The following is a 16,915-nucleotide window of genomic DNA, read 5'->3' as shown; positions in this document are numbered from 1 at the left end:
GTACTTGGCCGGGTTTTTTCAGTTTTCTTTTGTTATCAGTAGCTATTGTAATCAGTAAGTAAATCTTGTTTAACCAGGTGAAAGCTTTCAATGGAGCGATGGCATATTCAGCATAACACTAACAGAGCCAGGAGCCGATGGCTGCAGAACTGCCTACTTCCACCCCCTGGCCAGCACCCAGGAGTTCTCCGTGTCCACTTGCGTGCTGCAGAACAGCAGCATCAGCAGCCTGAGCGACTACTATAGGCTTTACTCCGTAAGTCCATCTACATAGTGTACCATACAATTGGAAATGGGGGCTGATGCAGAACTGCTTACTTCCACCCCCTGACCAGCACCCAGGAGTTCTCCGTGTCCACTTGCGTGCAGCAGAACAGCAGCATCAGCAGCCTGAGCGACTACTATAGGCTTTACTCCGTAAGTCCATCTACATAGTGTACCATACAATTCGAAATGGGGGCTGATGCAGAACTGATTACTTCCACCCCCTGGCCAGCACCCAAGAGTTCTCCGTGTCTACTTGCGTGCTGCAGAACAGCAGCATCAGCAACCTGAGCGACTACTACAGACTTTACTCTGTAAGTCTCGAATTCAAAATGGAAATCAAATCATTTATTCAAATTGGATATCATTGTATACTTTTTAATCCCCGACCCAAAAAGAGGGGTGTTATAAGTTTGACGTGTGTATCTGTGTATCTGTCTGTGGCATCGTAGCTACTAAACTCTCATTGTAGACCTCTATAGCCTATAAGACTAGAACAGCTGGAAGTTGATGCAGGAGTGTTTACTTCCACCCCCTGGCCAGCACCCAAGAGTTCTCCGTGTCCACTTGCGTGCTGCAGAACAGCAGCATCAGCAGCCTGAGTGACTACTATAAGCTTTACTCTGTAAGTCTCAAAATCAAAATCGAAATCAAATCATTGATTCAAATTGGATATCATTGTGTAGGTACTTTTTGACTGTCAAATAGTGGAGTGTGTGAAGAGGCAAACGTAGCCTTCGCCCTTGATAGGTTCATCATCATCAGCCTGTGGACGTCCACTGTTGGACATAGGCCTTCCCTATAGAGCGCCACCACACCCGGTGCTCAGCCTTCCTCATCCAGCCACTTCCCGCCAGCCGCTTTATATCGTCGGTCCATCGTGCTGGAGGGCATCCCACACTACGCTTGCTTAAAAGGTTGAAAGTTTACTCCAAAAAAATCACACTAATATTATAAAGGATAAAGTTTGTGTGTGTGTGTGTGTATGTTTGTTACTCCTTCACGCAAAAACTACTGGACGGATTGGGCTGAAATTTAGAATGGAGATAGATTATACCCTGGATTAGCACATAGGCTACTTTTTATCCCGGAAAATCAAAGAGTTCCCACGGGAATTTTAAAAAACCTACATCCACGCGAACGAAGTCGCGGGCATCAGCTAGTTCTTAATAATTAAGAATTAATATTATCTTCCAGTACGTTGGCAACCGAGGCGAGAATAGTCAGTCCACGATGCACGGGTACCATCCGAAGAGCCACGTGGTGTTCTACGCGGACGTGGCGCGGGACGCCGTGTCGTGTTGGAACAGTGGAAACATGCTCAACCCGGCTAATGTGGCTATACTGGCTAGGGACAGCCAGAGACTGAGCTATCCTTCAGGTATTATATACGTCGTACTATACAGGGTAAAAATAATTGCGCAGAAGGCGATTTATCGGTCTTTTTGACTGTGCTGCCACGCTGTTGAGAATAACTTCGACTTTTATCCGATAATACTTCTGAGCTATCCTTCAGGTATTGTATACATCGTACTATACAGGGTAAAAATAATTGCGCAGAAGGCGATTTATCAGTCTATTTGACTGTGCTGCCACGCTGTTGAGAATAACTGCGACTTTCGATATGCGATAATACTTATGTGGTAATGTAAAAATCATACCCGCATGGAATCGTACCAAGAATACTGGCTGCATTACCTTGTTGGACAGCCGGGCGGGCCTTTGCGCAAAAAAATGAGCTAGCCCTTCTGTCACCAGATGAGGGTATTAACCGCGGTGAAATGTCCCGTAAAAAAATTTAGTACTAAAGCTGAGAATTCTATCTGAATCTATAGAGCGTACTTTGCTCAAACTTAAGAGGGGTCTCTCCATCACTCGCTCCATACAAACGTAGTTCCAATTTCATTTGAATATTAAGCAACCAAAGTCCATGAAATTTTGCAGACATATTCTAGAAACTAATATGTATGTTTGTGGTTTTCCAGATTTCTGTTAAAATATTTCAAAGTTTCGCGGTCTGAAGAATTTACATACAAATCTTTGAGCCCCTGTAATTTTAAAACTACATATTTTTAGAAAAATCTAAAACACCATAGACACGACGTTAAGACAGACAGAATTAAAACGAAACATTTAAATGCCAACAATACCCGTCTCGTTTTAACAATGTCATAAGTCTGAGCAAAGCCAAAGTGCTCTCTATAGATCTCACGCGCGCGGGGGATACGTCTTAAGGTGCCCACGCACTCGCAGCTGAACTGCGCGTCGCGGCAGCGCCGACAATATCGTGCGGGGCGCTGCCGCGACGCGCAGTTCAGTTCGAGTGCGTGGGCACCTTTATCTTATACTAGCTGATACCCGCGATTTCGTTCGCGAGGATTAAGGTTTTTTGAAATCCCATGGGAATTGGGAACTCTTTGATTTTCCGGGATAAAAAGTAGCCTGCCTATGTGCTAATCCAGGGTATAATCTATCTCCATTCTAAATGTCAGCCCAATCCGTCCACTGGTTTTTGCGTGAAGGAGTAACAAACATACACACACATACAAACTTTCGCCTTTATAATATTAGTGTGATGAATTATGATACCTACTTTCAGATCTGCACGTCACGAATGATGAAGTATGGGTGATGTCCAACACACTCCCTAGATTTGGTTACTCCACACTTGACACTAATGAGTACAACTTTTTCATTTACAGGTATGTATCTACATGTATTTACATGTATGTATGTAACCGCGAATTTGTGGTTATATCATTTAAAAAGTTTAAAATGTGTTTCAATTTTCAAAATAAGATAACTATACCAAGTAGAGTATCATATGAAAGGGCTTCACCTATGTACATCACATGTACATTATGTACAATAGTTTTTGATATATCGTGCAAAATGTTGCAAAATACCCGAGTACGGAACCCTCAGTGCGCGAGTCTGACTCGCACTTGGTCGGTTTTTTTAAAATACTGTGGGAACTCGTTGATTTTTCGGGCTAAAAAGTTGCCCAAGCCAATCTCCGGGACGCAAACTACCTCTGTGCCAAATGTCATACAAATCGATTAAACGGATGGGGCTTTAAGAATCCCATGGGAACTTTTTGATTTTCCGGGATAAAAAGTTGCCTAAGCCAATTTCCTGGTCGCAAGCTACCTCTGTGCCCATACAAATCAGTTAAACGGATGGGGCTTTAAGAATCCCATGGGAACTTTTTGATTTTCCGGGATAAAAAGTTGCCTAAGCCAATTTCCTGGTCGCAAGCTACCTCTGTGCCCATACAAATCAGTTAAACGGATGGGCCTTTAAGAATCCCGTGGGAACTCTTTGATTTTCCGGGATAAAAAGTTGCCTAAGTCAATTTTCTGGACGCAAGCTACCTCGATTAAACGGATGAGGCTTTAAGAATCCCGTGGGAACTCTTTGATTTTTCGCGATAAAAAGTAGCCTATGTCCGTCAAATTACGTTCATCAAAATCGGTTAAACTGTTGGGCCGTGAAAAGCTAGCAGACAGACAGACAGACACACTTTCGCATTTATAATATTAGCATGGATTAAGGATGAATTTTGTAAAGTGGTGATAGTAAAAAAAAGAATACCCGGCTGAGATTGTGGTGGGCTCTTCTCAGACTTGGGCGCGTTTGGAACCCTCGTAGCTTTAGTTTCAAGTTACGTAATTAATTATCACCACTATATCGTACTTTAACAATTTCAACCATCAATTATTAAGGAGTACAATTCTTCGAATAAATGATTTTGACTTTGACTTTGAGCTTTGCCTATGCGGAGTTTTATAGCTTTGGTTTTTGGTTTACAGAGGGAACGTGAACGAACTGATCGCTGGAACAGTATGCGCGTCGCAATACCCTGTCTATCGTTAATTTTTTGTTCTTTATACTATATACATAGTAAAATGTTTATGTTTACTCATATAACGGCAATCAAAATAGGTATTTTTAATGTTAATAAAATTATCAGTTAACCATGGTCAAAGATTTTTATTTATTTTCCAACTTTTCTTTTCTCGTCTGGCTTTACATAAAGTCAAGTTTGTAGTTATTTACAAGTTATGGAAACTATATGTATAAGTATGGACTTCGTCTGTGCCGGCGCCCGCCGACATACACGCGGCACCCCTTTAGAGCGCTTCCCAGTCAGTTCCACCACCAATAACCAATAAACACCAGCAGAACACAAAAACCGGCCACTTCTAACAAAAAAAACACTCTAAAAGGCACAACCCGCGCGCCAGCAAACGCCACCACAGACGAAGTCCAGTATGAATGTTATACAGAGGTGTTTTTTAGTTGAACCCAAAAGGCAAAAACAGAACCCTATTAATGTCACTCCGCTGTCTGTCTGTCTATCCGTGCGTCACAGGTCTCTAGCTCGTAGACGAAATGAGTTACAAATCTGAAATTTTGGTATTCGGTGTAGAACGTTAAACCAAATATTGAATTAAAAATTAAATTGAATTATTTTTCAGGGGGCCCCCCCATACATGAAAAAAAAGATGCTAGTTAATAAAAAACTAAACTCATTTAGTCTACGAGCTAGAGACCTGACACTCGGACAGACAGACAGACAGCAGAATGTCATTTTTAGGGTTCCGTACCTCAAAAGTAAAAACGGAACCCTTATAGGATCACCTTGTTGTCTGTCTGTCCGTCGTGTCTGTCAAGAAACCTATAGGGTACTTCCCGTTGACCTAGAATCATAAAATTTGGCAGGTAGGTAGCTCTTATAGCACAAGTACACGAGTTTGTGGTTACATCATTTAAAAAAAAAATTAAAATATTTTAATTTTCAAAGTAAGATAACTATACCAAGTGGGGTATCATATGAAAGGGCTTTACCTGTACATTCTAAAACAGATTTTTATTTATTTTTATGTATAATCGTTTTTGATTTATCATGCAAAATGTTGGAAAAAATACCAGAGTACGGAACCCTCAGTGCGCGAGTCTGACTCGCACTTGGCCGGTTTTGTACTTGTGCTGTGAAGCCTTGGTACCTATTCATTTTTTCCCTTCCCTAGGGTGCCATTTTTACCCTTTTGGTAGGGAACCCTAAAAACGAATCAAAATCGGTTCTGAAGATTTTGAGAAAAAAGTACAACAGAATAAAACTAGTGACGAAATAAAACACAAAATGACATTTCACTTAATAATTAATTTATTATAATAAAAAGATTTAAACAAACATAATTAATTAATCAATGATGTTAATTCAGTCCGAACACAAATCTTATAAAGGTCATAGCACACATATCATGGCAGTATCATGCTCACAGGTTTATATAAAAATCTTTACTTGAAAGGGTCCAGTTTAAGAAATTAGTTGTAATATCGACTAATTTGTGAGTAACTCATGTCAAACTCATTATTTTTAACCCCCGACCAAAAAAGAGGGGTGTTATAAGTTTGACGTGTGTATCTGTGTATCTGTCTGTAGCATCGTAGCTCCTAAACTAATGAACCAATTTTAATTTAGTTTTTTTTTGTTTAAAAGGTGGCTTGATCGAGAGTGTTCTTAGCTATAATCCAAGAAAATCGGTTCAGCCGTTTGAAAGTTATCAGCTCTTTTCTAGTTAATACTGTAACATTCACTTGTCGGGGGTGTTATAAATATTTAATTTACACTTGTGTCTAATTTCTTAAACTGAACACTTTCAAGAAAAGATTTTTATATAAACCTGTGAGGATGATACTGCCATTGTCGCAATTAGAATGCCATAAGCCTGCTTTGTCGTAGTAGTTTACAAATTGCGAAAAACCAAATTAAACTTGAATTTCGCGGGCGGACCCGTCTCATGTATCTTAACAGGGCTCTCTCCGTCACTCGTTTCATACAATCGTAGTTCCAATTTCATTTGAATATTAAGCAACCAAAGTCCATGAAATTTTGCAGACATATTCTAGAAACTAATATCTGTGTCTGTGGTGTTATAGATTTTTCTAAAAATATGTAGTTTTAAAATTACAGGGGCTCAAAGATTTGTATGAAAATTTTTAAGAACGCGTAACTTTGAAACCGAATATTTTAACAGAAATCTGGAAAACCACAGACATAGATATTAGTTTCTAGAATAATTTAGCAAAATTTCATGAACTTTGGTTGCTTATCAAATGAAACTGGAACTACGATTGTATGAAACGAGTGACGGAGAGAGCCCTCTTAAGCCGGCAGCCTTACGGAGGTGATGGGACTGAAGATTCGTCAGTAGAGTCTGTGTCCACTATACCCTAACTAAAGTCGGACGTCACTCGTCATTTCTCTGCCGCGCTACAGCCAAGGCGCGCAGGCGGCGGTGCGGGTCGGCCGACCAATCGTAGTCCACGTCATACCGTGACGTCACAAGCTTGGCAACCAACCAACGCATCATTTCCATTTTCTCCGTTATTTTCTGGAGTCTCCTGGAAAAAGTCATCACACTAATATTATAAAAGCGAAAGTTTGTGTGTGTGTGTGTGTGTATGTTTGTTACTCCTTCACGCAAAAACTACTGGACGGATTGGGCTGAAATTTAGAATGGAGATAGATTATACCTTGGATTAGCACATAGGCTACTTTTTATCCCGGAAAATCAAAGAGTTCCCACGGGAATTTTAAAAAAACCTACATCCACGCGAACGAAGTCGCGGGTATCAGCTAGTATTTATATATATAGGTAACTAACTACTTACTAACTAATAAATAAAATTGAAGTGTCGTGTCTGTTCGAACTGGCTAATATTCGGAATGGCTGAACCTATTTTGACCGGACTTTCACAGACAAGTAGAGGATTAACCAAAGAGTAACATAGGCTACTTATTTAACCGACTTTGAAAAATGGAGTTGTGTTTTTCTACCTATACACTGATATTGTATGTATCGAGATTGCTGAACCGATTTGCGTAATTTTTTTTTTAATCGCTAAGGGACATTTGCTACATTGTTTTATAAAAAATTTGGATTCCAACTCCTCAATCCTGATTCTGCAGGGGATCTGACCAATCCATGCGGGCGAAGCTGCGGGCATCATCTAGTTAAATAAAATAGTCAGATTCGCGCACCGAGGGATCCGTACTCGGATATTTTTTCGTCATTTTGCATGATAAATCATATTCAAATTCAAATTCATAAATAAATGAAAACCTGTTTTAGAATGTACAGGTAAAGCCCTTTCATATGATACCCCACTTGGTACATTAATGTTACTTTGAAAGTTGGTGCTCAAGAACGCATTTTTTTTTGTGATTTTGAACCACAAATTCACGGTTTTCGGATTTTTAACCCGATTACAGCAAAGCCAAAAGGAAGGTTAAAGCAACCTACTGCCACAGACAGTTCTTACAGTATATTATTGTAAACTAGCTGATGCCCGCGACTTCGTTCGCGTGGATGTAGGTTTTTTAAAATTCCCGTGGGAACTCTTTGATTTTCCGGGATAACAAGTAGCCTATGTGCTAATCCAGGGTATAATCTATCTCCATTCTAAATTTAAGCCCAATCCGTCCAGTAGTTTTTGCGTTAAGGAGTAACAAACAAACACACACACACACACACACACACACACACACACACACACACACATACAAACTTTCTCCTTTATAATATTAAGTGTGATTGAATACTTGAAAAGAGCTGCCGAGTTTCTTGCTGGTTCTTCTCGGTAGGAACAGCATTCCGAACCAGTGGTAGATTATTTTGACGATTCAAAAGCACTTGTAAAAGTTTAATTGAATAAAAATATTTTGAATTTAAACTTGTGAAATGATAATAATGACTCACTTGTACAAAGGACCATCCATCTGGTCCTCATTCGGTGCCACTTTAGGTGTGTCCCTCAATCTACCAACCACTTTGTCCCATCTTTCCCGTACTTCTAGAAGTTGGGTTTCCTTCGTCTCCAGTACATCTTCTAACGAGCGCAGTGCTGATTCATTTTGACTGTATTTCGTCAGTTCTTCGATTATCCTTCTGAGAAAATGAGTTATTTTTTTATTCAGTTACAAGTTAGTCCTTGACTGTAATCTCACCTGGTGGTAAGTGATGAGTCTAAGGTGGAAGCGGACTAACTTAGAAGGGGTATGGCAGTTTTTATTAAACCCTTTACCGGTTTCTAAGTGGCATCACTTGGTGGCTTGGCCAGTACAGTATGCTATATATAGCTATGTAATGTGTATGTAGGTTTATTTATTTTTATGTATGTAAGTATATTGTGTACGCTTAAAAATCACATGGAACAAATTCTGGGCCTATAAATACATACTCAAGTCAGATTTACCTCTCAATTTAAAAACAAAAATAATGGATTCATGTTTGCTACCTTGCCTTACTTATGCTAGCCAAACCTGGATATTCAACAAATATACAAAAAATAAAATCCAAACTGCTCAGAGGGCAATGGAACGGAGCATTCTTGGTCTGCGTAGAATACACAAAACTAGAAATGCAGCTATAAGAAAAAAAAACGAAAGCTATTGATGCATTAAAACATGCCATGAAGTTAAAGTGGAAATGGGCTGGTCATGTTATTCGACTCACAGATAAAAGATGGACAAAGACTGTGACTGAATGGCGTGGCCCAGTTGGTAAACGAAAGAGAGGCAGACCTGTCGAAAGCTGGGAAAATGAAATCAAAAAAACGGGAGGCATTAACTGGAAAAAAAAGGCTCTAGACAGGAAGACCTGGAGAAATCTGGAGGAGGCCTTTACTCAATGAGAGGTCCTTAATATTAAAATGAAAATTATTTTTTATTTGTCAACCAATATCTTTGTTTAGAAATTTATTAAGGATAAATATAAGGCTTTTTTATTTTTATTTTATTTTTATTTTATGTAAGTATATTATATTTCTTTTGGCTTATGTATCTATTTGGATTCCAACTCCTCAATCCTGATGCTGCAGGGGACCTGACCACCAAAGCTGACGGGATTTAGAAACTGTCACTTATAAAGGATTTTAAAGGATCATCCGTTTAAATGTTTTTACGTGGTACAGAAACACGTTGCATCCCGGGGATGGGCTGTTACGGATAGGCTACTTTTGTCCTGGGAAATCAAAAGTGGATTTAGGTTTTTAAAGATCTCATGGGAACTGTTTGATTTTCCGGGATAAAATACCTATTACAGGAATGCAAGCTACCTCGATACTAAATTTCATACAAATCGGCTAAGCAAATGGGTTTTTAGGAATCCCGTGGAAACTCTTTGATATTCTCTTGAATTTACTCTGGTATAAATAGTAGCCTATGTCCGTCCCCGGAATATAAGCTAACCCTGTACCAAATTTCGTCAGAATCGGTTAAACTGTTAGGCCGTGAAAAGGTAGCAGACAGACAGACACACTTTCGCATTTATAATATTAGTACGGATTCTCTCATCTCCTCTTCATTATCATCATCATCATGATAAACCCATGCTGGCTCACTACAGAGCACGGGTCTCCTCCCAGTAAGGGTTAGGCTATTGTCCACCACGCTGGTCAAGTGCGGATTGGCAACTACTACTCCTACTCCATCCATTTACTCTTATACTTACATGCACACACATACAAACACACATACACACACAAATACATTAATTTAAGATAATATTCATTGATTTTAACCCCCGACCCAAAAAGAGGGGTGTTATACATTTGACGTGTGTATCTGTGTATCTGTCTGTGGCATCGTAGCGCCTAAAAGAATGAACCGATTTTAATTTAGTTTTTTTTGTTTGAAAGGTGGCTTGATCGAGAGTGTTCTTAGCTATAATCCAAAAAAATTGGTTCAGCCGTTTAAAATTTATCAGCTATTTTCTAGTTTTCTTGTAGAAAAGAAGGTTAGATAACCCTTAGGTTCATAATATTCAAGTGTCAATTGACAAATGTCAAGTTGTCAAGATGGACGTTGCCTAGATATACATAATTATTTATTTGGAAATGATTTGTCGGGGGTGTTGAAAATTTTTAATTTACACTTGTTAAGATAGTTATATATATATATATTTTTGCTTCGGCGTTCCCGTGATCCAGTGGCCAGGCGACGCGCAGTAGCGCCGCTGGGGTTTAGTGAGTAGTCCGGTCGCCTCTCGACCGGCGAGTCCCACATACCCTCCCTCAACTGGCTGGCTGCCTTACGGCTGACTGGCTAGCTTCCGGGGGGGATGCGTAAATGCATTCCCCAGTGTCAACAAAAAAAAAAAGTTATATATAGTATACTAATTTCCTTTTCTTGTCTTTAGTACCTAACTTTGTTAATCTGGAGGTGGGCGTTAACAACTGCACACAGTTCGTAACTAACGCAGTTGTTGCCATTCTTTACTTTTAGGGCAATGTAAAGAGTAAATAAAGATTTTCATTTTTTTCATTACTTACTCTTTTTTCTCCACAAACTCAGGTCTCAGCTGCTGGTTGGCCGTAGTCAAAAGTTTCTTGACAGTGTGGCTTTGAGTTACTGCTTTAACTACTAGTTGTTCAATAATTTTGGATGATACAGTGTCTTCATAATCCAGAACTGTTTCTTCGGTACTATTTTTTTGACTGATCTGTGGAGTATCTGAAACAATATTAATATTTATTGAACATAATAATAAAATATTTATTGAACAAGAAACCAATTTTTTACAATAAAAGAACTTCTTAAATGTAGAACACTGAAAAAGGTAAACACAATAAATGTAAATATCGGATCTAATACTTGAAAAACATTCCCAATTATGGGCAAACCAACTGCAGGCAAGCCAGAGGCTTTCCCTAACATAGATATACGACAAACTAACAAACTACTCCGCCGGACAAAGGTAAACTTAGGAAGGTGGTGGGACTCATAACAGGGCACAGCCCACTAAACAAACACCTCTTCGTTATAGGTGTTACCGACAGTCCTCTGTGCTGGGCCTGAGTGGAGGTCGACGAAACACCGACGCACGTGCTCCTGGAGTGTACAAGCGTGGCAGAACATCGAGAACGCCATTTGGGATCCCCAACCTCACTTCATGAAGCCCTCGGCAACCTGGGCGGTCTACTCGGCTTCTGGAGCGAGCTTGGATGGCTGGAGTGAAGACTTCGGCGGGGAGGGGCAACGCACGCACAGATGGAAACGTTTAAGTGCAGAAACCAGCCCAGAGAGAAGGAGAAGAAGATCGGATCGAATGCTTTGACAACCGTACTAGGGGAACCTGTGTTACGGGCAACGCAGCCTTCTATGACCAAGTCCAAACGAAGTAATATATGTCTATGTCCATACTTAATACTATAAATGAGTATGTCTGTCCATCTGTTTGTCTGCTAGCTTTCATGGACAGTTTGACCAATTTTGATGAAATTTGGTACAGAGTTAGCCTACATCCCAGGCACGGACATAGGCTACTTTTATCCCGGAAAATCAAAGAGTTCCCACAGGATTTTTAATGGCTCAACCGTTAGTACAGAGGTAGTTTACATCCCGAAAATTGACATAGGCAATTTTATCCCAGATAAGCAAGACTTCCCACAGGATTTTTCAACATCCTAAATCTAGTACTATTATAAATGCGAAAGTGTCTTGTCTGTCTACAAGCTTTTCAGAGCCTATCCATTAAACACCAGTTCATGTCAGCATTTAAATAAGGTAATATTACCTAGTAAGTAATTAAGTTTAATATTAGTAAGTTCTTTTCAAACTATCTCCGTGCCAAATTTCATTAAGATTAGTTCAGTATTTTGTACTAGAATTACAGAATTTTACGCTTACCTGGCAGATCATTATTTTAATAAAATACTTTTACAGACTTTTACTGTCTTGAATTACTTAATATAAAGTATTTACCTGCAAGAGATTTTGCTTCTAACAATCTTAATTTCGATGTATAAAGTTTAACATCGCGAAGTTTTTTATTGACTACGTCTTCGAAGGGTTCACTGATTTTAGCAGAGAATAATTCCGCGGAGACCTGCCTAGAATAGTTTTCGAAGGCTATGGAAACATCACACAACGCTTTGAAAGCGGACATAATTAGTACCTATTTAACTTATATGATGCCAAAATTAAATAGAAATAAAAACCACAAGAGCAAACTAGAAAAGTTGAAAACAATGTTTGAAGGGAATTTAGTGTCTGTTGTGTTGTCAAAATTCAAATTCAAAGTTCGCACTAAACTGCCGCTGACGGTCGTATAGTAATATATATATATTCGCCAAACATTATTTTTTCGCTCTCGTCTGGCTTTACAAAGATTAGCCAATGTCAAGTTTGTAGTTATTTCTAATAAGTTAGTTAAACTATACAAGTATGGACCCCGTCTGTGCCGACGCTCGCCGACATACGCACGGCACCCCCTTAGAGCGCTTTCCAGTCAGTTTTAACAAAAAAAAAACACTCCAAAAAGGCAGAGCACGCGCGCCAGCTGACGAAGTCCTCACCATACATTTAGTATTGTGAGTGATGTAACGAAAGCATTCGCATTCATGAATATTCACATGTTTTTATTTTTACACACATTATTCACACTATACGATTACAAGTACTGCATCCCACAATTTGTAATTAAAGATTCAAAAGAGCTAGAACCCAGAGCCGTAACACCAGTTGAGAAAAAAAATACGGGCCGGCTGAATCTTCGATCATAGATTTTACTTAGTCTGTGGGCTGAATAGACTTTATCGGATGCCGTAAAATAAATTAAAAAAAAAAAGTATAGGTTATCGGACTTCGTCTGTGTTGGTGTTAGCCACAGGTGTTAGCTGGCGGGCGTGCTCTGTCTTTTTGGTGTGTTTTTTTTTGTTAAAACTGACTGGAAAGCGCTCCAAGGGGGTGCCGTGCGTGTGTCGGCGAGCGCCGGCACAGACGGGATCCATACTTGTGTTTAACTAACTTGTTACAAATAACTACAAACTTGACATTGGCTAATCTTTGTAAAGCCAGACGAGAGAAAAAAAAAATAGTCATCTGTGGGCCGAATCGTTTGGTTTTGGTAATGAATGGATCTTGGAAGTCACTAGTCAGTAAACTTAAAAACATAAAAATTACAAAATAGAATCATTATTGATATTGAGTCGTTTTTTTAATAAACAGAGTACCTACTTTGTAAGCTTTTTGTAATTAATATTGTTATTAATCTGTGACTATATCGGGATTAATCGAAAAATTCGAAAACAAAAAGTTTTTCTGGTCGGTGCAAAAAACAGAAAACTAGAAAACTTTTTACCTACTGTTGAAAGAAGTTGGAACGTGGTTGGAAGTTGTAACTTTCAGAGCCAGTTTTCTAAAAGAAGAATGTTATAAAACTAAACTGGAACCTTGAATTAATGTTGAATCCAACCAATATACCTCTACAGCAGAAAGAATGGCGGAACATGACGACTCTGAATATAATATGCCGAACTGTGCTACCGAAGTTCTGATACACATCTTCTCATTTTTAAAACCGACACAATTATTTAAATGCCGCCAAGTTTGCTCCAGATGGAAGCGTATAGTGGACGATTTGGTTACAAAACAGCATTTCTGGCGGATAAGTTGCCAGCGTGATTTTCCAGATATCTATATATCTGCTTATCGCAAAAGAAAATCGGGGCTTACTTGGCGCAATTTATACAGGTACCTACTTAAGGGTGCCTTTCCACCAGAGGTGTGCTATGCAGCTATGCTACGAAGATGTGAAATCTACGCTACGAAAACATGTGACCGTTTCCACCAATACTAAGCTATAGCTGTGCGAGGAGGATGGGCTATGAAGGTGCGCCGCCGCAAAGTAGCTGCGCGAGAAAGATGCGTAGCTCGAGCTATGCGATGTATCGATAGTAGGGGAGCGGTGAGAGCGACGCGGTGAGGAGAGAGGCGCTCACGCGTCCTGCCGCGCCTGCACATAGCTACACCACTCGCGACCGCCCATAGCAGGCATCCTTCCATATAAAAAACATATCTTAGTTGAATCTGTTTCCACCAGCTAAGCTATGTGCACTAATGAACATGATTGGTGGATATCAAACGCATCCATAGCAACGTAGCATAGCACATCTCTGGTGGAAAAGCAGCATAATGCTTCAATTTTCTTTCTACCAAGTTCATTATTTCATCAGATTCTGATTACGCTGGTCTTGCTTATCAAGTGTACGGCTATTAGAGTGCATGACATGCACACTGACTGCTAGTGAATCAAGCTGATTGTGCAGGGCTACGCTCACTTATAACCATAATAATTCATCCATTAATGTTTTCCAGTCTTAATTGCAACCATCACTGCATCTAAATTTTAACATGGGGTTATTCAAAGCACAGATCAACTAATAAAAAATATTACGGGATAAGTATAATTTCCTGAATAGAAAAAAGTGAGAAAATACGTTTCAAACATTTTATTTTTTAACTGACTTCCAAAAAAGGAGGATCAATCTTTTTTTTTAATTTTTTTTTTATGTGTGTTCCCCGATTAATCAAAGACCCCTAGACCGATTTAGAAAAGAATATTTTTGTTTGAAAGGGTATATTGTGCAGGTGGCGGTGAGATATTAGTTTCTAGAATATGTCTGCAAAATTTCATGGACTTTGGTTGCTTAATATTCAAATGAAATTGGAACTGCGTTTGTATGGAGCGAGTGACGGAGAGACCCTGCTTAAAACTAAAGCTACGAGGGTTCCAAACGCGCCCAAGTCTGAGAAGAGCCCACAACAAACTCAGCCGGGTACTCCTTTTTTTATTATCACCACTTAGTTCTCATTATATCATTTCTTACTTACAGATCCCTGTCCCTCTGGTCACAGTTGCACAACTGTACAGTAACCCAAGATGAATTTGTCTCTGCATCTTGTAGTACACATGAAATCTGTGATTTCCATCTATTGAAAGATGGCGAAATTGGTATCCACAACGAAAAAGCAATAATCTACTATGACGTCAACACTTTAAAGCAAACCAACCGACCTGTCTTATCAGGACATTATTACCGTTACTTTGAAAATAATGACGTCATACTAGTATTGGGTACTACGTCACATCTTTATGTCATACGTAAAGTTTTGAGAACCCCGCTCCAGGCAGACACAATATTTCCATCAGTTAAAACCTTTTTAGTAAACGAAAATGTGGTTTATTTTGCCACTCGGGAGAACAAGATTCATATCTGCGATTTACTGCAAGATGAAATAAAAAGTTGTGTGTTAGGTCAAATACCAGATCACGTTGAGTGCTTCGGATATAAGAACGATTTACACATATTGACATACGAACGAAATATATATACTATCATTGGCACAGAAATAATATTTCAACGTAATATAGATGATGCACCGAATCTGTTGCATATGTTGAATCAGTACAACTTCTTAGAAAATTTAGATTTTGGGATGTATTATCATTGGATGTTTATACTGGAACACCATATACCGAGGGATTCCTTACGTAAAATATTTGTTGTTAAAGTGTACGGAGACATGGTGTTTGTTGGTTCAAACAGTGGTGATCTTAAGATATATCATTCACCATACTTGAATAACGAATTGGATTTGTTTAATACCGAACCAGTTAAACAATACAATTTGGGTAGCTATAATAATGATCGCCCTGGGTTATCCTCGCGTCCAATTATTAAAATAGATGTAATTGAAGGGGAAGACAGTCATACTGTTATAGTTGGTATGCCCCATAAGATTGTTGTGTTGAATTTCAATCATTACTTTGAAAGTAATTTTAATAAGTGCCTACAAAGTATTGAGTATTGAGCTACTTATAAATACAATAAAGAAATTGACATAGAGAGGTTTTTTATTTTAAACTAGCTGATACCCGCGACTTCGTTCGCGTGGATGTAGGTTTTTTAAAATTCCCGTGGGAACTCTTTGATTTTCCGGGATAAAAAGTAGCCTATGTGCTAATCCAGGGTATAATCTATCTCCATTCTAAATTTCAGCCCAATCCGTCCAGTAGTTTTTGCGTGAAGGAGTAACAAACAAACACACACACACACACACATACAAACTTTCTCCTTTATAATATTAGTGTGATGTGATTTTCAAATTACTTTTGATTCATCTAATGCCATTTAGACATTTTCTGGAGCGTGCTGTGGATAAACACCTCTTTAAGAGGGGTCTCTCCGTCAATCGCTTCATACAAACGTAGTTCCAATTTCATTTGAATATTAAGCAACCAAAGTCCATGAAATTTTGCAGACATATTCTAGAAACTAATATCTATGTTTGTGGTTTTCCAGATTTCTGTTAAAATATTCGGTTTCAAAGTAACGCGGTCTTAAAAATTTACATACAAATCTTTGAGCCCCTGTAATTTTAAAACTACATATTTTTAGAAAAATCTAAAACACCACAGACACAGATATTAGTTTCTAGAATATGTCTGCAAAATTTCATGGACTTTGGTTGCTTAATATTCAAATGAAATTGGAACTACGATTGTATGAAGCGAGTGACGGAGAGAGCCCTGTTAAATGTCGGAACTCTTAGGATATATAGATTAATGTGTTGTGGAGTGTAATATTTTATAATCAAATTCCACAATCAATTTCAGACTTGCCTTTACACAATTTTAAAAAATCTATTAAAAGTATGCCCTTGAAAAAAGCTTATTATACAATCGAAGATTATGTAAATGACAAATAACTTGGATTTCACTCGCTCCAGCAATTCATGGCGCTGCAATTGCTTGTATACAGTATGGCATATTATTGTAAATTGAATACTTGAAAAGAG

General features: G+C 38.8%; 3 protein-coding genes across 4 annotated transcripts in view; 2 read left to right on the top strand and 1 right to left on the bottom strand.

Moving 5' to 3' along the window:
• The window catches only part of LOC123879729, a 28,016-nt gene extending 23,770 nt beyond the window's left edge, over window positions 1–4,246 (top strand). The window contains exons 16-19 of the mRNA XM_045927632.1: window positions 78–256; window positions 1,462–1,645; window positions 2,864–2,966; window positions 4,077–4,246. Of these exons, the coding sequence (XP_045783588.1) occupies window positions 78–256; window positions 1,462–1,645; window positions 2,864–2,966; window positions 4,077–4,140 (530 nt within the window). The 3' untranslated portion in view covers window positions 4,141–4,246. The remainder of the gene's footprint in view (window positions 1–77; window positions 257–1,461; window positions 1,646–2,863; window positions 2,967–4,076) is intronic.
• A 1,818-nt stretch (window positions 4,247–6,064) lies between these two features.
• LOC123879714 lies at window positions 6,065–12,335 on the bottom strand. 2 transcript variants are annotated; one of them, XR_006799055.1, is made up of 5 exons: window positions 12,038–12,335; window positions 10,606–10,786; window positions 8,034–8,222; window positions 6,441–6,675; window positions 6,065–6,082 (listed from the first exon to the last, which is right to left on the bottom strand). XR_006799055.1 is itself a non-coding variant. In XM_045927609.1 (4 exons), exons 1-4 carry the CDS (start codon window positions 12,219–12,221, stop codon window positions 6,522–6,524), a joined length of 708 nt encoding a protein of 235 aa, XP_045783565.1. In that variant the 5' UTR covers window positions 12,222–12,335; the 3' UTR covers window positions 6,376–6,521. The 2 variants fall into 2 exon arrangements, 1 of the variants encoding a protein (XP_045783565.1); XM_045927609.1 differs by lacking the exon at window positions 6,065–6,082 and having other exon boundaries at window positions 6,376–6,675.
• Window positions 12,336–13,146: 811 nt separating this feature from the next.
• On the top strand, window positions 13,147–15,963 carry LOC123879699. The gene is made up of 2 exons (XM_045927586.1): window positions 13,147–13,807; window positions 14,950–15,963. Exons 1-2 carry the CDS (start codon window positions 13,554–13,556, stop codon window positions 15,926–15,928), a joined length of 1,233 nt encoding a protein of 410 aa, XP_045783542.1. The 5' UTR covers window positions 13,147–13,553; the 3' UTR covers window positions 15,929–15,963.
• The last annotated feature ends 952 nt before the right edge of the window (window positions 15,964–16,915 follow it).

The sequence above is a fragment of the Maniola jurtina genome, chromosome 28, assembly GCF_905333055.1.
Source record: "Maniola jurtina chromosome 28, ilManJurt1.1, whole genome shotgun sequence".
Lineage (NCBI taxonomy): Eukaryota > Metazoa > Arthropoda > Insecta > Lepidoptera > Nymphalidae > Maniola > Maniola jurtina.
The sequence above is the reverse complement of the archived record's forward strand: the minus strand, read 5'-3'. Positions and strand labels throughout refer to the sequence as shown.

Coding starts and splice junctions, on each gene's coding strand:
- LOC123879714 (XM_045927609.1), bottom strand. CDS start 12,221: ATGTCCGCTTTCAAAGCGTTGTGTGATGTTTCCATAGCCTTCGAAAAC. Junction 10,787..12,037: donor AGAAGCAAAATCTCTTGCAG/GTAAATACTTTA, acceptor ATATTGTTTCAG/ATACTCCACAGATCAGTCAA. Junction 8,223..10,605: donor GAGTTTGTGGAGAAAAAAGA/GTAAGTAATGAA, acceptor TCATTTTCTCAG/AAGGATAATCGAAGAACTGA.
- LOC123879699 (XM_045927586.1), top strand. CDS start 13,554: ATGGCGGAACATGACGACTCTGAATATAATATGCCGAACTGTGCTACC. Junction 13,808..14,949: donor ACTTGGCGCAATTTATACAG/GTACCTACTTAA, acceptor TCTTACTTACAG/ATCCCTGTCCCTCTGGTCAC.